The sequence below is a fragment of the Lichenostomus cassidix genome, chromosome 1Aa (assembly GCF_008360975.1).
Source record: "Lichenostomus cassidix isolate B80296 chromosome 1Aa, HeHo_3.0, whole genome shotgun sequence".
NCBI lineage: Eukaryota > Metazoa > Chordata > Aves > Passeriformes > Meliphagidae > Lichenostomus > Lichenostomus cassidix.
The window spans coordinates 51,511,581-51,539,462 of NC_139480.1; the positions used below are offsets into that span (position 1 = coordinate 51,511,581).

The 27,882-nt window shown below is 39.4% G+C and overlaps 1 protein-coding gene across 1 annotated transcript in view; it reads right to left on the reverse strand.

The window, feature by feature from the left end:
* ANO2 (anoctamin 2) overlaps window positions 1–27,882 on the reverse strand; it is a 128,946-nt gene that overhangs the window by 22,786 nt on the left and 78,278 nt on the right. The window contains exons 15-19 of the mRNA XM_085048937.1: window positions 13,070–13,144; window positions 7,591–7,792; window positions 3,993–4,104; window positions 2,782–2,839; window positions 1,818–1,918 (exon numbers count right to left, since the gene is read on the reverse strand). Of these exons, the coding sequence (XP_084905063.1) occupies window positions 1,818–1,918; window positions 2,782–2,839; window positions 3,993–4,104; window positions 7,591–7,792; window positions 13,070–13,144 (548 nt within the window). The remainder of the gene's footprint in view (window positions 1–1,817; window positions 1,919–2,781; window positions 2,840–3,992; window positions 4,105–7,590; window positions 7,793–13,069; window positions 13,145–27,882) is intronic.

The window sequence follows — 27,882 nt, forward strand, 5'->3', positions numbered from 1 at the left end:
GTGCAGGGAACAGCACCAGATTCTGAGGAGTAAATCACCATTTTTGATATTCCCTTCTGCCTCTCCATATGGAGAAGGTTGGTGGAAGCACCTGGACCCTCGGTGAAAACACAGGGAGGCAATGGAAGAATCTGTGTTATTCCCTCCGACTCTCATTCCCTCCAAAGAGGCACAAGGCAAGGGGGGATGAAAAATGCAGCTGCTGGTACAATTCAGGGTCCAGCCCAAACAGGTAGAGTGGTCCATGCAGGAGCAGAAAGCTAACTCTGATTTAATTAAGTGTTCAGTGATTCTTCTGGGTCCAGGAAGAAGGGCAGAGCCTTACAGATACACACACGATTTTCTTGGGAATGCAGACAAGCAAAGGAAAAGCAGATCGGTTTATTCCAGGATGACAAGACAGCATTGTGACTGAAATGAGGTATTTATCTGGGAAGGAGAGGGTGAAAGCATGTTTGTTTTTAAACAGTTTTAAAAATTGAGGCCACCACGGTTTGTTGGCTGAAGGGTGGGGGTGCAGATCAGTGGGAGAAAAATGGGATGAGATTGTCGCATTCTTGCACCGAAGGGAGGGAAATGAAAAATAATTGGACATGACTTTCTGTTTGGACTGGATCAGCCTATGCTTTCATGAATCAAAAATAATAAATACAGTATTTGTAACATCATAAAATCCCCATTAAAAAGTCCAGTAGCAGTAAGTTTTTGGAAGACGAGAAACAAATTACAGCAGGTTTACACTGAGAAAGCTTTAAGCCTTCAGCATGTCAGATATTTTGGGAATGATTTACCACCCTTTTCTCAAAATAAAATGTAAACTCAGTGAGATGCAGACAGAAAACAGGCCTCCCTATTGAACTTTGACACAAGAATAATGAAACATCCATAATCCACATCTGATTTGTTTGGGAATTTTTCTTTCTCTGTATTTAAATTCCTTGCTAGAAGGAAAAAAAAAAAAAAGTTCTTGCTGAGAAAAGGGAGGAAAAGGGCTCATTTGAAATATATTTCTTATCTTTTAAGAATCACTCATCTTGATTGCTAGTTGCATCTTCACAGTCTTACGGATGGGACCTAAAAGCTACTGACACCAGTTGGAAGATTCTGCCTCATTTCAGTGGAGATGAGATGTCTAAACCAGACCCTTCATCTCCAGCATTTCCCAGGCCACTGCCACCATGGAGCAAACCTCCCACGAGGCAGGAGCAGGACATTCTCAGTGGATTCCCAGTGCCTGAAGATCCGCTTGGCACTGGTGACAGACAGGGAGAGTTTTCCCTGAAAACTGAGCACTGAAGCAGTGTCAGTGTCTCTGCCATGCTCCAGCTCCTGCATCATCACAGACTGACATAAAGGCACCTTGGAAACATGTGGATTTCATCCCCAAACCCATAAAATAGTCATAGATCAAGTAATAGATTTTAACATCTTTTATAGGCTATTGCTTTATCCCATGCTAGCTCCTGTCCACATTGTGCTAATTTGTATTCAATGCTGCTGTCCTGAAAGTTTCTCTAAAACTTCCCAGGAGATCTATCATACCTTGCCTGTTTTCCTAGCTTTCTAAAATTAATTTAAATCCATTATTTCATATATTCCATCACTTTCTTTAAGCCATTTAGGGAAGATATAGCCAATTATTCAACATAAAATACAACCAGATCATTTCACCACAACCAAAAATGCGATTTATCATCACATTCAATTAGAACCCACTGAAGGCAGTGGCAAAAGTCCCATTTAGCTGAATAAGGATCAAGCCTTTGATTTACTGTGCCATAGGAATAATGCATAATGGAAAAAGCTGGGATACGTACGGGATTCCAATTTCAAAGAGATTGTTTTGGATCAGTTGTTTTCCAAGCATGATGATGCTCAGCTGAATGCAGAGTTCCATCAGACACCCTCCTGGAGCACACTGCAATTAAACAAAACCAGAGAGCATGAAGGGATTAAGAGAATTAACTTAAAAATCCCCACCTGGGAGAGCTCCCAGTGTCCCCATGTGCCCACTGTCCCTGCCACCAATTTGTGTGGGATCATGGAGCTCATCCATCACTGCACATCCATGCTTGACAAGGTATTTCATCTCCACTCATAAAACTGCATTATGGAAAATATGCAGAGCTCAGAAATAACTCACCATGCCCTGGGGATCCTATATTTCCTTTAAAAATATTTACTATATAATCAATGTAATAAACATAATGTAGTATCACCGATATTCTTCCAACCTGATGTCTCCCCGGGGAGAAAGGAACCTTCAGTCTTGAAAAGACTTTTATGTTAGCTTTATTGTCAAACCTTGAGTACATCCATCAGTTTTCAAGGGAATACCCACAGCATTCCCTTTCATGAGGGAATTTGGTAAAAAAAAATATAAAAAACCCCCAGATGTTTACAGGTTTAGCACACAATGGCTGAAGGCCTTTAAGCTGTTAAAATTGCCAAGCTTCCAGTGATCTGCAGAATGAGAAGTCAGATTCATGTTTCCCAAGGGCCTCAACCAAACCATGGAATGTTTGTGCCTTAGTGCCCACCTGTAAAATATAGAAATGGTGGAGCTTCACCTAAGAAAGACCAGGAAATAGTCAAAACTCGAGAATGAAAAATTTGCCTTAGATGGAAACCCTGGGTTTTGTCTATTTAAGTTGAGGATTTATCCTCTTGTTTTAACGTCTTTTCTATTTTTCCCCTGTTGTCTGTAGCCCACTAAATATTGTAGACACATTTCTTTGTGTAAAGGATTCCTTTTGTAATTTTAATTTCACATGTACTTACCTCTTCCATCCTATAACCTTCAAACATGTACACATAACGACCAGGACGGCCAACAAACCTGACAGCAATAATAATATATAAATGAGTATAAAAATAGAAAAATAAGCTAATTTTGACACCATAATTTAGTATAAAAGCACAAAAATAAGTTAACTTCGAAATCAAGATTATTCATTCGTATTAGCCAAAATATTTCAGTAGTAGTTCCTTCAGCATGAATTTTCAAAGACTCAGCACCTATTCAGCTTTGATTATGTAAAATTATTTCAAGGCAATAGGCGTCTGCAAATGGTTTTCTACTACACCTGGATAAAATAATTTTAATAAAATATTTTTCTGTGCTAAAACAAAACAATAATAAACCCCCTCACTTGATTAGAGATCACAAATAAAACTGGGGACACATATCCTAATTCACATTCTCTTATATGTGAGTAACGCCTTGAATGGAATTGCTTAACACATCTATACACCAGGAGAAACAGTGATACTGACTTTGTAACCATACAACACAAAAATATGGTCCAAAAAAAGCAAGAATTTGGTGATTTTTTCATTGGTGTCTTACAATATTTGCAACTGCTGGCAAAATGCATCATAAATCCTGAGATGAAAGGTGCTGGGTAGGATTAGTGAAGAGCAGAGATTAACAAACTTTACAGCCCCCAAAAGGAAGAGCAAAATGGTAGGAAACAGAATCCAGAGGATGTTTGAAAGATTTTTTTTTTTGCCAAAGTTTTAGCAAGCAATCATTTTAAGCTTCCCATTCAAAAGGATGTGGATGAGTGGGTCCCAAAAGACAAAGATCCTGAGCCCATAGGAAGTCACACTTATTTAGCAGGACAGCTGAATTAGCTTTTTGGTCAATCACTTCATTTGCCAGTTGACTGTAACTATTTCTTAATTTAACTTGATATGGGAGAATAGTGCAAACAATGAGAAAATAATGGAAAAGTGAATTCCATCCTTTGCTGAATGCAAAGGCCTGTAAGCACCATCATTCACTAGAAAGACAACCCCCTTTTTCAACTAAAAGGAATTATTAACTTTAGATAACCCTGTCAATAACATTTTTTCAGAGCTCATTTTTTCAGGTCTTTGTGTCCATTTTTAAACATAGATCCACTAATAGAGACATATAGATATAAATGTGTAATAACTCTGTGAAAAAGTATAAATAACTATCTATATGTAAAGGATATTTGTCCTACCTTCCTTTAAAAAAGGCAACATAAAAAATTGATGCATAAGAATTCACGAACTTCAGTAGGAATGCCTTCAAAATCAGTCTCTCCTCAAAGGTTTTCTCTGTTTTTGGTATTTCTGGGGAGAAGCAAAGAAGAAAACTGAATTAGTAAATATGTAAAAATCCCTGAATCCCAAAACACACACAAAGACACCAGACCAAACTTCAAACTTTGGGCTCATACTGATTTTTCTTTTGTACCTCTAGTTGTACCAAAGCCCACTAGGTCTGTCACTGAGTCCTGATTTCCAGAGATATTCAATTCCACACAGCAAAAGCAGTATAAATTACTTTGCTGTGTATATGTATATTAACATTCACAAGTGTATCTATCACTTACCCAACTGAAATAATAAAGCATTAATATTCTCAGTTCAGGAATGCTGAAAGCAAAGTACAAAGACTTTCAACCAGAAAAAACACCTTTAAAACATCCTTAACTTGCAGTCCACAAGCCTTCTTTTCTGTGGTGAGGTTGTTGAGATGCTTGATGTTAAACATAAGACTAAATGCATTTTTGAATGAGGTATTAAGTAAATCATGTGCAAAATAAAGTCACATTTTTGCTAACACCTCTCCCTTCTCTAGATATATTCTGTATTTCAAGATTTCTTTAGGTAACTAGTAAAAATGCGGTTTAAATATTTTCAGCATTCATTACTCTGTTCCAAGATTTCTTTTCAATTTCCATGGAAATTTTCTAGCAGCAGAGAACATAGGTGTAAGACAGAGGTTTTCAAACTGACAGTAGGATCTGCTTTTAAAGATTTTATATGGGTGAAACCCTTGTGTTTCTGGGCTTATCCTGAGCTGCATCTAACAGAAGAGAAGATAATTTTATGATTAAATGTATCATTCTTGGCTGAATTTCTGTGGCACTATGAAAGTGTGGAATAACAAGGAGATCCAGAGCTCTGGCTTTGAGGACTTCATTAAAAATACTGCTGTAGTTGTACAGTTTTGTTTTGGGCACAGTTTGGGTGTTGTTTGCTTTGCTGTTGTTTTAGGGTTTTTTTCCCTTAAGAAAGCAGCACAATTTTTTTTTTTAGCACCAAAGGAATAGCAAAGCCTAATAAGCCCTCTTTGCCTAGCTTTATTTGTGATGCTTTCAACCACGTTTTCATGAAAGATCAGTGCACAACCCGGTGAGCCCTAACTCACCTGTATGTGTGAAAAAGCTTAATTAAACTGTCAAACAATTTGCACGTGATCCCAAACACTGAATAGATCCACAGGACAACAGCTCAGGGCAGCAGGAATAACAGCTTCCAGCTTTTCATTTGAGGGAGAAAAATCCTAGCCTCTGCCTTACAGAGAACCCCCTCAAGGATGAGCTCAGCCTCTGGATGAACATTTGCACACCATATATGGTCCCAGAGGCTCCCTCAGACATCCTATACCATAGCTGTAAGGCATGTGTAGAATTTGTCCTCCAGCTCATTGGGTGTGCTTCATGAGAAATGCATTCAGCCGGAATAGGTGCATTGGTAACGCAGAAAACTCCCTCATCCCAAAAAATGGAACTCTCACTGGGGGGTTGTTATGCCAAAATTGGGCAGCTGGAACTTTCCAGATGGAGAATGAGCTGCACTAAGTGTGGAACTGGCCTTAGCTCACTGAAGGAGCTGCTGCCTTTAAACACGAGGAATTTGGGGTTTGTCCCTGTTTCACTGGTCCTTCCTTGGCCTCTGGGAATTCCTCCCTGTGAGGGTGGTGAGGCTCTGGCACAGGTTGCCCAGAAAAGCTGTGGCTGCTCCATGCCTGTCAGTGTCCAAGGCCAGGTTGGATGTGGCTCTGAGGAACCTGGGATAGTGGAAGATGTCTCTGTCCATGGCAGGGGATGGGAATGAGAGGATCTTTAATGTCCCTTCCAACCCAAACCGGTCCATGATTCTGATTTACAAGTGAGCTGTAAGTATTGTCTGGCACCACCTGTTTACTGAAGATGGTCTGATTTTCCTGGGAATAGCAGGATACCATCTGCACTTTGGCTGGTCGCATTTGGGATAAATTGGCATCAGTGTGGAAAAAGAATTGAGTGTGTTTTGCTCCTCTCAGCAAAATGAGAGTTCACAAGTTAAGCAGCATTTATCAGCATGCAAGATTTGTAATTTTTTAAACATCTTGATTACATTTGACGTTTGAGCCTGGCACTGGAGAAAGCTTTCTGGAGTGAACTTTCTAACTCATGTAATTTGTAGCACTGGAGATTATTCTGACTGGGTCGTTCTTAAACAAAACATCTGATGGCTGATTAGGAATGCTGCCCTAAAAAAAGATAGGATTAGAATTAAATACCAAGTGACAAGGGGACAATAATCAGCAAGTAAGAAATCGCTGTTTCTTTCACAGTTCAGCCTGGTGCACATTTCTAAGGGAGAGATTTTCCTTTTGTGCTTCCCAAAGAAAGGCCATGGCAGTGGCTTGCACTTCCCAGCTTCTGCCTAGAAACTGCTGCAGGAGTCTCACCTTCATCTTTTCCTACTCTTTCCACACAGCTGTGTCATCCCTTAACATTTGTGCCCTTTTTCCCCTGAGCAGGTGCAGTGGACAGGATAGATCAGGTCACACACAGTTGGCAGCCTGTCACTTATGTGAAAGCTGAAAATCTGGGTACAGTTTTGGCCTGGACAGTGAACCTGAGCTCATTTGTGCCAACAGAACAGAGTCCATTTGTGTTAACCATGTTACAATCTGCCCAAAGACTGGTGCAAAACAGAAACAAACAAATTGACCCAATAAAGTGGCAATTTGTGAAAATGAATTGCTTTGTCTTCATTTCTTTCAAAGACTTTAGGAATTTAATCTAAACTAACAGGCTATCCCTAGTGGTAAAACCACAGGACTGCGCTTCCAAAATTCAGGATTGGATCTCTATTATGACAACTGCAAAACTGTAGCTTGTAATCTTCTTTCAAAAATAGGACTGAAAGAAATATTTTCATTTGTGAATTTAAAAGTGTTCTGAGAAATTGAGAAGAAATGGAAATTTTAAGAGTAATCTTATGTAAAGGCCCTATCAGTCAACATCCTTGGTCTAATTTATACAGTAAAATAAAAGCACAAACCCCTATTAGTAAACATCTTTAGCCTAATGTATTTAACAAAACAATACTTCAGGCCTAAACCTCTATATTAGTCAAAGGAATGACTTGCCTTTAAAAGACTTAAATAAATAGCCAGGCTTGCAACAATATTTTGATATTTAAAATAAATTTTAAAAGTCCAACCACTAACTGCAATAGAAATCATTATTAAAAAATCCAGCCCAGATATGCCCCTAAAGTGGAACAAAAAAAAATCATTTGAGGAGTAAGGAAATGGTTACAACTTTCATCAGAGAAATGAAGTGGTAAATATTTGCCAGTGTAGCTTTTGCAGGGCCATCAACATCTCTGAAACAACCCACTGACTTTTTGCAGCTCTCAGCTGTGAAGAGGTACACTCACAGGCCTGAATGTTTTTACTGGCACTGACCAGGGAAAAATATTCCTCCTGGACCCTCCCTGCACCCCCTGGTGTCCATACACGGATTAATGAGGAATGTAGCAAGAGGGTTTTACCGATTTCTGTCAGCCACTTGGCCACAGCTCCATAAATTTCATCGAGGATAAGGACCACCACGAGGTTAAGGATGACAGCAGTGGCAGTCACAGTCACTCGAACGTTGGACCTGGTTGTCTCATTTGTGCTGAAGGACAGGGCTGCTGCTGTAGTGACTCGGTACACGATGACACCAAACACTGCTGAGAATGTCAGCATAATCTGCAAACAAATGAGCACAGGGATTAGGTCAGCTTTGAACCTCCTCTGGTAGGTTGGCAGCGTTCCGTGAATTGGTATTGCAGGGTTATTTCTTAGAGCAAGGTAGTGGTATGCAGGTGATCAAATCACAATAAAAGGATTCAAAGCTCTCCAACAAACAGTCATAAATAAGAAAATGGGTGCATGACTCCAAACAGACACAACAGTTCAGCTGGCACAGGATGCTCAGAGGGCTGGAGCACCTCTCCTATAGAGACAGGCTGAGAGAGTTGGGATTGTTCAGCCTGGAGAAGAGAAGGCTCCAGGGAGACCTTATACCACCTTTCAGTATCTAAAGGAGGCTTATAAAAAAGAGCAAAAGTGACTTTTTTCATGGGCAGGTAGTGGTAAGTAGGACAAGGGAGCATGGTTTTAAAACAAAAGAGGAGATTTTTGTTTGGATATTGGGAAGAAATTATTTGCTGTGTGGATGGTGAAGCCCTGGCACAGGTTGCCCAGAGAAGCTGTGGCTGCCCCTGGATCCCTGGAAGTGTCCAAGGCCAGGCTGGATGTGGCTCTGAGAGATCTGATCCAGTGAGTGGCATCCCTGCCTATGGCAGGGAGTTAGACATAGAGAACCTTTCAAGTCACTTTCAACCCAAACCATTGTGTCATTCTTTTTCACTAATTCAATGAATTCTTGAAGATGGGCATGTCTATTCTGATTAACATTCCACACATCATTCATGCAGTGAAATTTGGGCATCTGGTGTTCAAAAGCAGGAATTAAGCAAAATCCTTTATCTGGCAATAGCTTCAGATGACTTGGACTGAAGGGCCTCTATTTATGTGCCGTCAAGTTAATGGGCTTTACTGGCTCAAACAGCTTCACCTTTGCACAGCAAAAGTGACAACTTACACATTAAAAAATAAAAAGTTTCCCCTGTTATTATTCTTTGGAGGCTGACCTAAGCAGGGTTATTAGGGCTTCACTTTACATTTCTGTCCCAGAAATCAGTTGGTATCCCTGGCATCCTCTGTGGGCTGGCTTTGACCCATGAGATGAGGAAAGTCAGCCTCGCTACTTAAGGTCAAGTTCCCACAAGAAGAATTTAAATTTCAGAGGGTTGTGGTAATCTGGTTTTAAAAAAAAAAAAACCTAAACCAATCCACAATGAAAAAAAATCAATAAAACAAAAATAAGAAGTAGCAAATTTTCATCATCACAGCAGAATAGGGGGAGAAGGTACAGTTTTCCCTTTCATTTTTTCCTTTGGCAAGAATTCCTGTGAAACATTCATTATTTTAGGTAAAACATCTTGAGATCCTCAGATGAAAGAGATTACCTAAAAGTGAAAGATTATTGCAATTATTTCAGTGGGCCTAGGGGCCCAGATTCACAACATGGGTTTAAGGAAATTTAACAGTTCTTTTTAATGATACAGCAATAGTTTATTGAATTCCTGTATGCAGAGGAAAGTTATTGCATGAAAAGAAACTATTGCAAAAGAACCACAACAAGAATCAGAGTGAAATTATTAAAGGTTGGAGGTGAAAACTGGGCACATTTTGCTTTTATGAAAAACTAGGAAACATACTAAAAATTAATTAGTTGGAGAAACTCCTGGAGATTTCAGATGAAATTGGCAAATATGTTTTGTCAGCAAATAGTAATAAAATGTTAGACCTAGTAAAACATCCAATTTTTACTTTTTAAATAACTGTTTCATTAATTTTAAATGAAATATAGCTGAATGATAAAAGCTGGAACATGAAACAGTTTAAATGAAATCTTTTCAAATGGCTTAAAACTTTATTTCCTTTGCTTTTGTAGTTTTCATTGTGTCAAGGAAACATTTCTAGGTTTTGTATCTATTTTTCTTTTTTCTTTTGCCTTACCTACCAAACATGCAGACAAAAAAATCACATTCATGCTGAACCACCTTGCTGTGACAGAAGTGGTGCAGGAGCACATGGACCATGACTTTTCTCTCACTTCCCCATTGCAATCACTCACGTAGAGTAAAATTCCCAATAAAGGAAGAAAACAAAACAGCACCACCTGGTATTAATTTAATTCACCTTCCATCTCTACAGTCACCTTAAGCTCTTTTCTTTTTCTTAATTTGAGTGACAGATTCCTTCTTCTTAATCACCTTCCTAATACTCTTTTCCTGTTTCTTTTCCCTGTAGATTTCTTTGAAATTTTTTCACTAATGGTGGACCAGGAAAACCAGCAAAGTAAACTTGGATGCCTTGGTCTGGAGATGATGAGATCCCTGAGCCTCCACAGACACATCTCTCCATCACAAATTCCCACTTAGGAATGATATTTTAACAGTACAGGAAGAAGAGTCAAGGACAGTCCTCGCTAAATAAAGAAAGAGGAAATTTCAGATCCTGAAAGTTCAATAGCAAACTCTTAAACCTGACCAAAGGATTTTAGGGATCCCTTGCCCTGAGGAATGTTACTGAAGGATGAGAGACTAGCAGCCTTTTTAATCCATGCAGTGCCATAGCAAGGTATACAAAGTTATTGAAAAAAAATGTTTTATTTGTTTAAAGAACAAAAATATTTGCTTTGCAAAAGCACCAGGGCTTCAGAAACTCTCAGTTGCTCAGCTGTTTTTAAACATCTGCTTAGACACAGATGGAAAAACACTCCTTTAGGAGTCTTCATTATCTGTTCATCCAGCAAGAAGAGAAAATTGAGGAGAGCCTGTAGGACTGCACAGTGACTGTGAACACAGTTCTCACTCCCCAGACAGTCACAGGGGGGAATGGTTTCTGTATCTTCACAGCAATTCTCTCATTCCTGAAAATACCTCTTCTGCCCAAATTCCAGCTCAGGTGGCCACCATTTGTTCAGGTGCCCACTTTGGGGTTTGCTATCATTGCCAACATTCCAGCTGGCTGTTCTCCCCACCCCTGTTATGGCAGTTTCTTCCCTGAATATCTAAACTAGCCCGTCCAGGACTGAATTGCTCAGAAACAGATGTGAAAATTGGCTGCAGAAAAGGTCACCTACTGAGCCTGGTATGAATGAAGACAAACAGGAAAGCAAACTAGATCTGAGAAGGAAGCTATAAAACCCCGTGGGCTAGGCTGCTACCTCCATCCAAGTAGGATAACAATTTAATGTCCAAATAGTTCTCTGGCTCCCCAGTAGGGCTATTCTAGAGTCAAGTATTACACCATGTGAGTGAGACTAGGGTGGAAGAGGCTGAACTCTTCTGCCATGACACAAATTGATTTTCTTCCTTCCTCACACTGGGACAAACAAAGAAAAGCCCCAGTGATGCATTGCTCCATGCCACCCTGCTCTCTTCCTACACCACCAACATTTTCATCATGGGCTCATAAATCTCTGCCACGACACGTGCCTTCTAAAGATGGAGTTTATAAACTGTGATGGGTTCTTGTTAATCACACTCAAGCAAGACTTGTAGATACCCAGCTGAGCCCAGATCTCCTGCTATCAATGGTCTTACTCTGCAAAAATAAAACTTGTGAATTTCTCTCCTAAAACCCCTGCAAAATATATTGCTTAAATCAAGCTTGGATCTTCTGCCCCCTCTGCAGTTCAGTGAGGCTCTGTGTAAAACATGAGAACTGTGACCAGATTTTAAAGCACCTATAAATATGTGAATTAATCTTGAGAATTATTTAGTGATGTAAGACTGGGCAAGAGAAGCAAACCCAATGTTTTTTTCAACCTTCATTTTTAACAAAACAAACAGCATGCCTGGTTTAATACATACAGAGGAAAAGCCAGAAAGAAAAGAAAAGAGCACAACACAATTCTTGAAAGAGGATTCACAAAAGTGAAGTACACAAAAGAAGTACAAATTAATGGGAAAAAAATAAAAAAGGGTAAAGATTTTCCACTAAGAAAACCATTACCAGCTTCAAGAATCATCAGGGAATGTATGGGATGTATACATGCTATATATGAGGGAAGGAGGGACAGAACACAACAGCATCATTCTGTAGCAATGTAGGAATCTTCATGGAAAACACCTATGGATTTGGGCCATCAGACCTTTTGGGCCTGGAAAAGTTAGCATTAAAAATTCAACAATCACCTCTGCAACACTAGAAATTAAAGTGCACTTGTGTGCAGGTCTGTGTCTGAGCTTTGTATGTGCGCACACACACACACACACACACACAAATTCAGTATTTTATCACTTTTTTTGTACTTAGTCCTTACAGCTAAAAGAATTAATCTGTGTGAATAATAAAAACAGAGACCAATAAGGGTTTCTCAGTACAATTCTATTTCACAGACTGACAACAAAACATCGGTCTGGTGTTTCCAATCCCTGTTTAACTAATCTAGCAGAAAAAAAGGGAAATATCCCATACAGTAAAGAGCAGATTGCAATATCCATGTAGGAAAGCAGAGCGTGCTCTGCCTCATCAAGAGCTGGCTTGAATTTCATGCATGGTTTGCAAGTTGTCTCCTCTAGATATTTACACATAAATAATGCTCAAAATATTGCAAAAAGAAAAAAAAATCGTTGTGGCCACTTTACCAGATGGTGAAAGTAAGCCTAGTTCCACTAGTCATGAACAGAAGTTAAAGAATTGGAGCTCTACATTTTACATCGCACAAACTGTAGGTAATAACCCTTTATAAATCTCTCTGAGATGTTACAGTAAGCAGGGAGAGTAATTCCTAGGCTATGAGTCAGGAAAGCACTTTAAGCTCATGCTTAGGGGAGATTTAAACATGTGGTGAAAGTCAAGAGCACATGTAAGCACCTTGTCTGCAAAAGAATGACTTGTAAAAGCTAAATCAGGGCTGTGTGCTTAGTCAGATTCTGTGCACTCTGCTCCAAGTCATGACTGATGCCACTTAAAAGTTCTGTCTAAAATGCAAATACTTGGGATGGCCACAGGATGGTAAACTCACTCAAAATGTTGCACATTCATGCATACATGACACACCTAATATGTCCAGAAAATACATTTAATGTAGAATGCATACTTCTTCATAAATATATAAACATATCTATAAGGGTGCAGACATTAACTTCAGTGTGATCATTTGATTTGTGCAATGAGCTGCTGACATTCCAGCAAGTCAGCTCTTCCACAAGCAGCCTTTGGAAAAGGAGAATAAAGCTGGAGGCAGGCATTAAGCTCCATGAATCTTCCTACTATTTCTTACAAATGGGCCTTACTTTCAGATTTTTAACATATTTGAAAACATCAGTTCAAGGGTTTCACTCTAGATGCTCACGGCAAACGTTGTCACAAGTAATAAATAAGCAGAAATGCAGATTGTGTTACCATAAATAAAATCAGTCCAAAGTTTGCTGCGTATCCAGGCATGCGGTCACTCCATGTCAGCTTCTCCTTTTCATTCTGTAGGCAAAACACAGAAACAAAACAACAGGCATGACAGAACTGTTCAGTAGGAAATGGTAGAATTAATAAGATTTGTTACTGAGAACCATTCTCAATTCCCCTGCTGTGATTTTGAAGTATATTATGCAATGTAGAAAACTGATATGTTAAGGTAGATTTTAATTTGAGATAAAAGAGGGTGAGAGTAAACAAGACATGTGGAAAATGTCCTCAAAAATCAGAACATATGCCATGTAACTATGATTTTAGCATTTGAAAACATGTATTCAACTCTTACTAAAGTTCATATCAGGAGAAAGCCTTGAGATTGACCTTAATTTACATTTAGGCAAAGCAAGATCCAAGCATTTATCCTCAATTGTTTCTTGTAAAGCTACAGAAGAATAGTACTTAAGACAGAAATCATAATAAGAATGCTGACTACTGACAAATTTTTGTCTGATGGTCACAACCACCAAATGTGACCCCCCAGATAATTCTTGCAAGACACCCCAGTCCTTCTCCTGGTACTTGTTTTATAACAGAGAGGAACTACAAAAGCAAAGCCCCTCTGATCTCTGCTGCCAACCTTGTTTTCTTCATGTGTAAACAGCATCTCTGTCTTCCCTGCATAATTTAAAGCAACTGTGATCACTGAAATCCAGTATGCTTTTCCCCTCCCCACACAAACTCAACTCCAGCCCCAGCTGCATGTACATCTAAAGAAGACATCTGAAGATGGATTTATGTGAGAAATATGATTCCCTCCGCTCAAAATAGGTTTCTTAAAATAATAATAAGGTCACTGCTTTGTTTAAGTTAAACTAAAACCATATAATCAAATTAACTAAGGACACAAAGCCAGCTGCTGTTTGTATTTCTGTGAAGCACCAGTGCTGCCCCATGGACCAGTACTACCCTTACACTGCAGTTAGCTCAGAGTTATTCTGAATTTAAATGAATTTAAATCAGATTAGAAGTCAGGTCAAAGGTTTCTAATAAACCATTTCTGAGTCACAATTGCCCACAGATAAACATAAAAATCTGGGAGCATTATGCCTTTGTAAAAAGTTTCCCCAGGCAGAACTAGGAACGTAGCATATAAGTGGCTGATAATATAGAGATGATAATATAGAGATGGGTTTGTTATTGCCCAGCAGAGCTTACACAGAGCCAAGGCCCTTTCTGTTTTTTGGCTGCTACTCTGGTGGAGGAATTTAGGAGACACAGACAGGACAGGTGTCCCCAAATGACCAAAGGGACATTCCAGACCTGATGGCACCACGATCAGCATGTAAAGTGGGGGATGAAGGAGGAAGGAAGGGATGCTTGGAGTGATGGTGTTTGTTTTCCCAGTAACTGTTGGTATGTGGTGAGGCTCTGCTCTCCTGGGGATGGCTGAGCACCTGCCCAGCCATGGCAAGCAGGGAATTCATTCCCTGCTTTGCTTTCCTTGTGTGTGTGGCTCTTCCTTTCCCTGTAAAACTGCCTTTATCCCAACCCAGGGCTTTCCCAGCTTTTACCCTTCCCATTCTCTCCCTGATCCTGCTGGTGGAGAGTGAGCAAGTGGCTGCTGGCTGGGGTTACAACAGGATGGTCAGCAGGCCATCTTCTTAGCTTGCTCTTCCATGTGTGTGCTTCCTTGAACCTTACTTTTCCATGATTTTGTCATTGCCTGTAGCACTCAGCCAAAGAGAGATCAGAACAACATAAGCAGTTGCTAAGCCAACATGAGAAGAAAGGACATGCTGGATGAACTAAGTTACTTAGCATACATGGCAAAAAACAAATTTGGACATTTAACTCAATATTCAAAATTTCCCAGCTCATCCCACACTATCCCAGTCCATCCCAGAGGTCTCAGTTCCTCCTAGTCCCTTCCAGAGCTCCCAGTCCATCTCATTTAGTCTCAGTTCATCCCAGTTCACCCCAGTCCATCCCAGAGTCCCTAGTTCATCCAGGCAGTGGAAAGCAACCTCCTGTTCTCATGACCAGAGACAGGACTTGAGGAAATGGGAGGATGAAGCTGAGTCAGGGGAGGGTGAGGATGGATTTTAGGAAAAGGTTCTTCCCCCAGAGTGTGGTGGGCACTGAACAGCTCCCCAGGGAATGGTCACAGCCCCAGGTCTGGCAGAGTTCAAGGAATGTTTGGACAGCTCTCTTAGGGATGCACAGGGTGGGATTGTTGGGATGTCTGTGCAGGGCCAGAAGCTGGGCTGGATGATCCTCTCTCTGGAGCAGCCCAAAAAGTGTAAGTATTTGTTGACGTAACAAGACGAAATGGATCATCTGAAGAACAATCCCAGTGACAGATATGTTACACTGGGGAATATTCCCCAAGATGAACTGTGTTGCAGGGGAATATTTCTATGTAGACAGAAAACCTCACAATAAAAAATATTTGGTTTTGTGCCAAAGGCACACTAAAAGATTTACTTTAAAGATCTTACTTTAATTTTCTTTTAATACAGTCATGGATTTGCAAGGCTAGTGGAGGAAAAAGCAGATTTTGTTATGTGTGCAGTGATGTGTTCATGTTTTAATATTTAATGGCGTATTGAATGTGTTCCTTGAAGAGATACAATTCTTTTCCTATTAAAAAAATAAAAAATGAAATTAAAAAAAAATCAAAAAAGAAAGATAAAATTAAACCCCTTCTATATTTTTCTGGATGGGTTATTTCCTTATGAGTTACTTAATTTGGCAGAGACCCATCTCTGCATCCTCAGGTGGGTGGGCCTCTGAGCTGTGGAAACCTGGAAGTACCCTCCACTTGGACAGCACCAGGCAGCTTTTGACAACAGTTCTACACTTCTCTGTGAATTAAACCACAGCCACTTTGCTCAGATCATAAGTATTTCAGTTATTTATTGATATTTTCCCTCAAGGCAACACCTCCTCAAAGCAGGTGTTTCTAACCATCAGCAATGCCAGCTCAACCTGCACTTGGGGAGTACAGCAAGAGATTTCCTCTCTTCTCCATCCTTCTTTGTAGTTCCAGTGCTGAAATTCAGACTTTTCAGTGTGGTTGCACCTGGGCAACCCCAATGATTTCACTGGACTTGCACAGAGCTGTAATAATTGAATGGAACTTAGTAAAAGGTGCTCAGAGAAGAACAGAACCCAGGAGCCCTCTCTAAGGTCTTACACTGCTACCAAAAAAAGCCAAAAAAAACCCAAAAAACAAACAAAAAAAAAAACACAGCAAAATATATTTCCAATCACAAAATACAGACATTCATCTCTAAGTATGCCCAGGAAGACTCAAACAAGTAATTGCCATTTTTATAACTGCACATTTCTTGGCAGATTTTGACTTTAATTTCTACTTCAGTAGAAAAGCTTTAATACATGTCAAAACTCTGCTGTCCAAATGAACATCTAGAAATACGAATTGAGGTATGAAATACAACTCTTCTGTATGTGTGTTACACCCAAACATTGCCTGTGCACTGCAGGCTCAAGACAAGGCATGAAATGAGCTGCTTCTGAAATAAGGGGTCCCTATAATTTTACTTTGGCCTTGAAATAAGGTAAAGACAAGGAGAAAAGGATTCTTCATAGCTATTTGAAAGTTAAGAGCCAGAAAAAGCCTGTGGGATGGGCAGCTTTGGAAAGCATAAATTCCAGGGTGATGGTGCAAAAAGAGGCGCAATCAAGGTGCAGTGTCATTACAATTAAGAAACAGTGTCATTACAATTAAGAAATTTTGGCCAAGTTCATGGGATTCTTTCAGCCTGTTTTGGGGGCTTGTATCAAACTTTTCGAGGGTTTGTATTAGCCCTCAGACTTCTGTGAGGAAAGAAAAACGTACTGCCTTGCTGGGCATCTGCAATGCCTATGTCTATCCCGGTCTGAATCTAGAAGTTCTCCCTTCACACTCCTACAGGAGTTGAAAGAAAGAGCTTTTGGTTTAAAACCCATTAAAAGAGAGAATTTAATTTTCTATTCCTCTCACTCAAGCAGCAGTGGCATATTAACGGTAAATGTGGTTGTGTTTTGTGAGCAATGCTCTGTTTCAGGACTGCACATGGAAAAGAAACTGCCAAGACTCATTTGGAGAGAGATGAAGGACTGCAAAACCTTTAATTAAAGATTGTTGCTGTCTTTGAAACATGCAGAATAGCACAGACACACCAATAGCTTTCAGTGGAGCTTAGTGGACACAGTCTAAATCTAAATTGTGGAAGCAACGTGGAATAGAGAGCTGTGAGAAGTGTGTGCAAGGCCTAGTACTGGGATCACAGAAATTAATGGATTTTGAGGCTAAACAATGTTACTTTTAACCACCCAGTGTTAGTCTCCTTTGTAACCACACAACTTCCTTAAGATCATTCTTGCTACAAGGATAATAAATGTGATTTAAATTTTTTTTTTCCTAGATAATCCTCTAATTGCAGCTTGAGCCTTTCTGTGATCAAGAGTCAGTTACAAGCTTTATTAGGTCATTCCAATTGCTAATTACCTTAGGTGATGAAAATGTGTGGCTTATTTCCAAGCTGAATTTGACTATCTGCATCCTCCAGGCAGGGGATTGGAACTGAGTGGTCTTTAAGGTCCCTTCTAACCCAGGCCATTCCATGATTCTGTGACAAATGCACAGCATTTGACACATATATATACACATACATGTCATGTGTGTGCAATGAGTACCTTGATAAAAACTAGCAACTTGCAGTAGATTCGTGGAAATATTTCAAGCTGTTTCCTTCACGCAGTAATAATGGCAAAAGCTGGAGGTCTGCTCTCACTAATTTAAATTTGTAAAGCCAGACATGGTTAAACTAATACACTGTAGTTTACTCAGGAACAAAAATGGTTCCTTTGCTGCAGCTAAGGCTTCTTTTGCCATTGACACTCAATGCATTGAGGCATATTGCAATCTTTATTGTGTAAGTGGCATTAAGGCTTAGACTTTATATCAATGTTTAATATCAAGTGCTTGATATTTACATATGGTTCAAGTGAAAACTGGCAGCACTTAGTCTTTTACAATGACAGTTTAACATATGGCTTTACAAGTATGAATTATTTATGTCAACTTGAAGCCATTCAGAATATTACCAGGAAAACACTGTAATTTGCACCAACAATAGGGTTACATCTGTAGTCATAAATATTCATTGTTTGTCAATGCTCTTTGCAGATGATTAATAAATCATAATGAGGCTGATCCTGAGAAGGCAAAGGGCCAGATGTACAAATACATCTGGTGGGATTTCCAAAGCCACCACTGGCAGTGTATCCAGGGCTGCCATTGTAGGGAAGGTGGTACTGAAATGCCACAAATTCAGCTCAGGGCGTGAAGGGTTACTCTGTCACCTATTCAGCTGTTGTTTCTTAGTGGAACTCCTGAACAGCCTCAAAGAAGGTCACGAAATGACACATGAAGCTTTAAAATATGCTTAAATAAATATAGTCAAGCATATGGAAGACAGATTCTGAGCCAGACCTGTGCCTACTTTACTTTGTGTGATTAAATCCATTTAATAAGCTTTGCTATTTACTGGACATGGAACTATCAGGGAGAACAAAGTGAGTTTCAAACAGTGGCTTTAGGAAAAAAAAATACTATCAGCAATAGTCACTACTTTTCACTGTCCTGAAGTTAACTGTATTTCCAACTACCACTTTGTACCCTGAAATACAGAGCACCCCTACTTTAATAATCAATGTGGTTTCACATTTTCTCACATAAACTGTGAACATCTGATGGAGAAGTTAATAGAATAATAAACACAACCCATTTTAAAACAATTTATCAAGCATAACTTTAAAAAAAATACCTTTTACTAGTTTCCATAATCCAGCACCATTTAAATTACTTACAGTGATTTAATTTAAGAGTTTTTTTCTCTGTAAATTATTATAAGCCTAGGACTAATATCTTTGCATAAGTCCATTGATTACACAATCAGTTGCCAACTACTTTCAGTATCTCTTCTTAAAATATAAAAAGGCCCAAAACTATGTTATGTTTTGAACTTCAAGTGTATTTGTCTCACGTAGATAGTTTACCTGAATTTTATCTTTAAAATCACCCATTTAATCTCATTATAGACTTTAATATAAGCAATTTATACCCAGTGGAACTAAGGCAGTTGGCATATTTGCAAAGCCCAAATTGCAATTCTCTGAATTAAATTCATTGGAGCTTATGATTTCGGTTCTGGAAGAGATGCATTTAGTGTTAGACTCTGAGGAAAGATGTCCTTTCTCTGTTCCCTTCAAGCTTGTCTGGCCTAATTCTGTGTTGGTTTCCTGGCTGGAAGAATCTAGACTGAACATCTTGCTCCTGTCAAATCAACAGAAATTCCTAGTGAAGCAAAATCTCACTCTAAGGCATCGGCATTGCACACTTAAAATGTGATTCTCCATTGTCTTACACCATGTGAAGCCACTCATCTCCACACAAAGTGGGAGACAAAACATGCACCATATTATTGGCTTCTCTGGGTTGCAATTTCAGATTTAGCTTACACAAACTGTGAATGATCACAACAGCACCAGAGGAGAGCACAGTGGTGTAAATCTTAGCAACATTTTTAAGTTGGTAATGAAACGCCTGAGAAGCAGAGAAAGGATTAAAAGGGGGTTGTGGCTATGCAAAATTCTTTTCCTGGCTCCAGAGCATTTATTACCAGCTGTAAAGCATTAATTAAGTTTGTATTCTAACATTTGAATTTGCTGTAAAATTTGAAACGCAATTGCAGAACACAATCTACAGAGGCAAACTTTTGCCAACAACAGAGAGATGACGTGCAGAAAAAAGTTCTGGATAAACAGCAAATGGAAGACTGGAAGGATGAGAAAGGATACAAGAGCACGGGGCCTTCAGCTCCCTCCATTTTGCTCCAAAAAAAGACAAATTTTGGAGTTACAAGAGTCCTGCCCCTGCATTCTCTGTCACTGGCACTGCCTCTTGCTCTGAGCCCATGTTTGGGGAAAACATTTCTTTTGGTTAATCACGAAGAAAGTCTATAGTAAGTAGAAGTCCATAACAAGCACTCCTTCACACACACACAGCCTCCCCCCAAAACCCAACAAGAGTGGAGGAGTATGGAACAGTAATTAAGAGGTGTCAATAAAATACTGGAAGGCAAAGAGAGAAATCAGAGATTAATGGAGTTGGGAGAGTAGTGAAATACATTTTAGTAATATTAGCATTATCTTTAGACTTCTGAGAACTGTGATTTCAGGGAATTAAAACCATTATTGTTTGGGTCAATTTTCATTTTTCCAAAATGTATATTCAAATCTAAATTTACTTTCGTAAATTACATATATATATATATCTATCTATATATATATATATATCACAGAATCAATCAGGTTGGAAAAGACCTCTGAGATCAGTGATTCCAAATTTTGACCAAACACCACCTTGTCAAACAAACCAGAGCACTGAGTGCCATGTCCAGTCTTTCCTCAAGCACCTTCCAGGGATGGTGACTCCACTGTCTCTCTGGGCAGCCTATTCCAATGTCTAATTGCCTGCTACATGAAAAAATTCTTCCTGATGTGCAACCTGAGCTTCCCCTGGTCTGTAGCAAACTAATTGCAAATCCTTTCCAATTTCCAAACAGGGAAATGATAAGTACTTATACACTGGACTGAATTAGGTAATATTTATTCTAATTGGATATGTGCTAAAACTGTGTAGGAAACATACAAAGCTCGCCAGTGGGCCACTTCCTACCAGCATCCCAGATAATTTGCCTTTTTGTTTTCTTTCTGAAGAAACAGGAATGTTGGCAATTGGCAGTAAAATGCAGATCTATTGAAAGATGCTTTGAAAAACCTCAGTCAGATTTAATATAAAGCAAGTTGGCAAAATGGGAAACAGTGGGCTTCACATTTCATTTTCTTGAAAATGCTTCTCTGTATCTTTCCTACTATTAATAAAAATATTGAGTAGGTCTATCAACAAAACAAATGTCTGTAATCCCAAACCAAGGCAGCAGCGGCAACATGCACAAGAAACTGTGAGGTAGTATCTAGTCAGAGATCACTGTTTTGCCTACATTTTAACGTAGCAACAACTCTGCATGTCAACTGGCCATGTCCATTGGATTTGCAGTGAATACTAAATTAGGAAAGGTGGTGAATAGTGAAGAGAACAGAGATTAAATACCAGGCTGTTGAGAAGGCGGAAATACAAGCATGAAATGTGACTTTCTGAGTCAACAGACCTGTTGTCCTTGACACAAAAAGGCAAAGCAAGAAGACCTAATATGCAGACCTTACAGACAAGAAAATGTGCCTCCCAATTAGCCAAAATCCGGAATCAATGATCAAAGGCATCCTGTCACTTGGTGTCGGGGCCAAAACTAGTGCTAACCCTACAAAGTCTTGCAGCCAAGACACCTCTAATGAAAAAATTGCTCAGATCCATCAGAGCTCCATGGTCCAAACACAACCCTGAATACCCAGAGGTTCAGGCTTACTGCTATCAACCCAACAGCCCACCCAAATCAAGAGCTCATGAAACATTGTTATCTGGTAGTGGCTGAGAGAATAAAGGAAATGTCTGATGTCTCAGACATCAGCTCCTGCATCACCCATTGCCCAAAATACATCAATTCTTGTGTCCCTGGAAATGCCCAACAACCTCTAAGATTATAACAGAACTATGATTATCTATTCATGGGAATAATAAAATGGAATCATTCCTTCAGAAACTGAGCAATTTCATTTATGTCCAAATAAGATTGAACATATTAGCCACAGATTAAGCATCTGGAACCTTTTAAATAATTTGACTAAATGTGCAATGTTATTAAGAAAAGATGTGTGCTTTTTCTATTGGGATTTATGTATAATACTTATTTCTCCAGAGATGAGCTTCATCAGGCAGCAAGAGGAACAGCCAAAATAAAGCAGTTTGCTTATTTGCTCAAGAAATGAGCTATTTGCTCTGTATTTTGAAGGAGGTGAAAACTAACACTGTGATAGTCCTGCCAGGCATGGCCTGTGTGTGGTTGGTCACCTGAACCCTGAGATCTGCTTTACAAAGATCTGGAACTGATCCAACACTGGCAGGTTCAAATGAGACTTGCGAGCTCAGTGCACTCAAACTCCCCATTCCCAAATCCAAATTTCCAGCACTGCACTTTGGGGTTTATAGAGGCCCAGAAAGGAATTCCAGCTTCCATTTTCTTTACTACTATCCCACGACATGGAAGCTGGCATATCTAAGGGAGAGGCTGTTCAGAGAAATTACATGAATACCACCCACATGCACCCATTTCTCTTTTCCTGAATTATCCCATTGCCAATTCCCCCAGGGATGCCAGGTGGCTTTTCTTCATGAAAACAAGCTGTTCAAAGATGCTATTCAGTATGGATTGCCAGCCTTTGAATCCAGAATGTCCTCTGGGGACAAGGAGTGGGTGGGATGTTTCCCCAGTGACCACAAAAGAAGCTCTGTCACAATTTCTAGCCCTGTGGATTTCTTCTGCTCTAGAAATAACCCAGACATCATAAGACCCCTTTGTCACAGAACTTCTGGAGTGCACATTTTTCCATTCTTGCCTTATCCTTCAGCAAGACAGATATTTCCCTTGTGCAGCCTCCCACCAGAAATCTTCTCTGAAATAAGGGAAAGGCATCTGTCCATAAGTGCCTCACAGAAAACCTATGGATGCTTTTGTCTACATCATTCCTTTCTTAGCATTCCACTTCTAGAGTCCCCTGTAGACCTGCTGGAGCAAGTCCAGAGCAGGGACACCAAGGGGATCAGAGGGATGGAGTAGTTCTGCTGAGGAAAGGCTGAGACATTTGGGATTGTTCACCTGGAGAAGAGAAGCTTTGGGGTGACCTCATTGTGGCCTTGCAGTGCCTGAAGGGAGCCTGCAGGAGAGATGGAGAGAGACTCTTGACAAGGGCCTGGAGTGACAGGACAAGGGGCAATGGCTTCAAACTGACAGAGAGCAGGTTTGGATTTGTTATTGGGAAGACTTTCTTCCCTGTGAGGGTGGGAAGGCCCTGGCACAGGTTGCCCAGAGAAGCTGTGGCTGCCCCATCCCTGGCAGTGTCCAGGCCAGGTTGGATGGGGCTTTGAGCAATGTGAGGTAGTGGAGGGTGTCCCTACAGGGAGCTAGAAGGATGAGATCTTTAAGGTCTCTTCCAACCCAAATAATCCTGTGATTCTATGATTTCTCCATACAAAATACGTGGCTTCACCTTAAAGAATCTCCAGCACACAACTCATGCATATCAAACCCTATTTCTTTTGAAGACATTGGCCACTGTTTCTCTGGGCAAAGATCTCTGTCTTTGCTTCTTCTTTTGCCCAGTCTTCCAGTTCTGCCCACAGAACTACAGAATCACCACAATACACTGGCATTCTGCTCCTATTTTTGTCTCGCTGCTTCTCTTCTCATGTTTTTGTTGTTCACCTGATCCCTGTTCAAACTTTCATCTTAGACTGGCATGTCTCATTGATAGAGATGGCATTTTGGCATAAAACTCTGTTAAATACTCTGTTTATTTTAAAAATGTCTGTTAGAGTGACTCTTACTAATGGTAGCAAAACTATTCCTTTCATGTTTCCGTAACCTGTGAGATCATAAGGATCATTATAATGGAGAAAATGGATCAAAGAGTCCTTCTCAATCTAAAAAAAAGAGTACAGAGGTCTGTTACAAAGAAAAGGTGGCAATGAAAAGTTAGGCTTCATAGGCATTTAAGCAAGATAAGAAGGGCAATAAACAATTTTTTTTCTCTCCAATGAAAGTTTCATTGCATTTCAGAAAAAGGGAAAAAAAGGAGGGAGATATGTCCCAAATTAGGATGAAAAGCTAAAGTGTTTGTTTTCAAAAATGTTTTTAATTACTGTGAACCAAATATTTTACGTCAACAACTTATAATATTTTGTTTTGATTTCTTCTATTTTTAAATCCCCTCTAACATAAATTCCATTTTGCAATAAGAAGTAATTTAAAAACAACAGTTGGAAACTCCTCACTCTATAAAAGTTTAACTGAGTTATTAAAATCAAAATATGTTTTACTAAAAAAAATCGCTGCAGTAAACAGAATTTTAGTAGAAGGGACTTTCAATGTATAGGGGCAACATACTGAGCAAAAATTCAACATTTTCAAATACAGACATGTTTCATCAGAAAATATTTTTTAACTTTTATCAGTATAGAAATGTAATCTCTGCACCACCGAATGTACTGTCCATATTTATATAGAGAAGCTTGGGAGAAAAACAGGAGAAAGTCTACTTCATGCAATAGTAATAAAATACCAAGAATTATGGTTTTATCATAACTATATTAAGAAGAAACATCTTGCAAAATGCTAGTAATTACAGAGAGAGGAAACATGCAGTGACAAAGTTGATCTTTAAATTCTGTGGACACAAAATTCTGTATTATATTAAAAAGAGTATTGCAAAGGCCCCACTATGGATGAAATTAATTATTCTCTTGAATAGAGGAGCCATAGAATCACAGAATGGTTTATGTTGGAAGAGGCTTTAAAGATCAGCTAGATCCAACTCCCTGCCATGGGTGGGGACATCTTCCACTATCCCAGGTTGCTCAGAGCCTCATCCAGCCTGGCCTGGAACACTGCCAGGGATAGGTCTGTCATTACAGTCAAATTCCAATCTATAGCCCTGTTTTGAGAGAACTGTGTTTAACTTCAGTTGTTTAAAATTTGTAGCTGCTTCATGCACAGTTTAATAATTTAGCACTCAAACTGTCAATCCGTGTCCTAATTGAGCTCAGAGAGTCCTGAACATTTAGTAGCTCACCTTCGTAAAGTTATTTTCAATGACAACCAGTGGTATAACTCAAAAGGAGTACATTGAAACAAATCCTTTCCCTGCAGGGATACACCATGCTCTTCCACAAGTGGATATGTAGAAAACTGCATTGTGTTGCTGTCATATTCCTCCCCATGTGTAACAATCCAGAAAAGATGAAAGACACAGTAACTCCTCTGGCTGTGCTTTCAGTTTCCTGCATAGTTGGGATCAGATCCTGTTCTGCTACTGCCTGTGAGATTTGGATTGCTATTGGATCCTCCGCACACACAGGAGGTTCACCACTATATAGACAGCTAGCCATGGAATAATATCGCCCATCTGAAAGCTGGGCCTTAATTTTTATATTTTATATTTTCATAGTTAGCAAAATCTGCAGCCTAAAGTAACAATTAACCCTCTGAAGAACCTCTGCTGCACATCTCCCACATACCATAATAATTGATACATTTCCTGACCTTTGGAAAAGAGTGCTGTGAACTATGATGTCATACCTCAGCTGAAGCAAAGCTTTAGGCCATGCTTCATAGTTTGATAACACTTGTATGAATAAAGAAATGTACCCTGTGTCTAATGCCTGACACAGGAAATGTGTAGAGTCAGCAAAATGTTAATTTTATTAGTAATAATAATTTTGACAGTATCAGCTAGTTGCATATCAATCTGCCTAATTGCTGCTTCTTCCACACAGAATTGTGTGAAAGCTGAGCTCTAGGGCACCAGCCAGAGCCTTGGGCTGCTTAACACCCATCCAGAAGTGTTTGCTTCAGGCAAAGAAACACACACAGAGTGTTCAGGCACAGTACACACAGCAGCATCACATCCTGAGGAAAAGGTGACAAGGGATAGAGAGGGATAAGAGGTGTGTGGCCTCTTAAAAGCATGAGCATGACAAAGACATTTAAGTGGAATAAAGCAAGTGCCAGGCAGCCACCTGGGCAAAAGTCACAGGCTCACAAAATGCCTAGGGTTAGAGGAGAGCTCTGGAGATCATCCAGCCCAACTTGCCCCGAGAAGCTGTGGCTGCCCCTGGATCCCTGGAAGTTCTCCAGGCCAGGTTGGATGGAGCTCTGAGCAACCTGGGACAGTGGAAGGTATCCTCTGGAAGGGGGTTGGAACTGACTGATCTTTAAATTCCCTGCCCACCCAGCCCATTCTGTGATTCTGTGTTACCTAAAAGCAATAATTTAACAAAATAATGTGATGCTTTTTGGCTAGTCATACAACATCAAGAAACATGTTTTTTTAAAAAAATATTAGATATTCTGAGGTATGTAATAAAACTTCAAGGGTCGTAAAACTGGGAACTTACTGGAGAAATTTGAAGATGTTGATTGTTCATGGAGAGATTAGAAATATGCTTTGGGTCCAGTGTTACTGCTGACCCAGCAGCCCATTCCACCACACCATCTTCAACAGTGTTTAGGTCACAGGAAAGGTACAGGTGACTTAATGCTGCCATGCTCAAGACACTCCTCTCTTCCTTCAAGGCTTGAACCTCTAAAGCCATATATTCACCTTTACTGAATACTAAATGCAGGTTTAAACATTCAGCCTTAGAATGCAGTATGAACCCAGATTATTTAAAATTTCTGATGCCCTGACATAGCTTTTAAGCCTGGAATGTGCAGCCATTCCGTGAGAAAATGGCTACAAAACCTAGTATTTTGTACCAATGCTACATGATATCAGGCATTACTTGGCTTCTTTTAGTGCTCACTACTGTAAAATAAATGCAAGAAGATCCTTACCAGCTTGTTCATTAATGTTCATGTACAGAAAGAGGTAATTACATACTTTAGGATAATTACTTTTCACATAAAATCTTTTAAAATATAGACATGCAATATTAATAAGAAGAACTATTTCTACTCTTCTTCTTCTAAAAAGCTCCACATTCTCATAAACAGTCCTATAAAGGAAGGCCATTGAGTAAAAAGCTTACTTAACTAACTTTTAAAGGAAAATCTGGAATCAATACACTTGAAATCAAATGCATATTGATTGTGCCATTTTCCTCTTCAAAAAATAAACTGTCTCAGTAAATTACACGAAGCTCTCAATTCTTGACACAATCCTTACGACTCACAGATCTTATTCCTTCTATATCCTGTTAATTTTACTGCTTTGACTGGCCCCAGTTAGTAAGATTAGTACTGGTGGTAAAACTATGTACATGCAAAAGCTTATGAAAAGCTTAAAGTTTTAGGATTCTTTGTTCATAACCTTTTTTTGATCAAAATCTTCAAAGGTTCTACCCGCTGTACAATCACCATCTTTAACAGCGAGTCTCTAAATCAGGTGGAAGAAAACAGCACTCCTTCACTTTAATGGACTTTGGCCACAATGTAATTTCTATTGAACAATTAAAGCAAAGCCAGTGACTTCTTATATATGGATAATGATGGGTTGGAGATGTTGAAAACTCTTTATAAATATCTAATTTTAATGCTGTGATAAATACAGATGCTATGAGTGTGCTTTTCAGGATCAAGCTTTCCTTAATGCTCCCCCATGCCAGGACCTTGTCTTGCAAGCTTTCCATTTGTAGCTCTCCCTTTGACTTCAGCAAGGGCTCTAGAGAAAGGAATTGCGTAATCAGACTCTTAATCAAATTTATTAAAACCTTGATGATATACAACCCAATTAAGGAATACCTCTCCATTCCATAAGAGCTTTTTACATTCCCTATAAAACACTTTCCTCCTCACCACATAAAACTCAGTGTGTGCATTGCCGTCTGTCAGCATGAAGTACAAGCCCTAGAAATGAAAATGGGGCAATTAAATCTACAAGCTGTGGCTGATTTAATCATGAAAAGATAATGCTAATCGGCTGAAGAACTTTCGAGCAACGTTCAGTCTTGTTATTAGCCAGGATGTGAAAACCACAGCAATATTGTAATATTTCCATTTCTAAAAGCAGGATCTTTCTTATCACATTTGCTGGTACAGTACTTTCCTCAAGTGGTAAATATA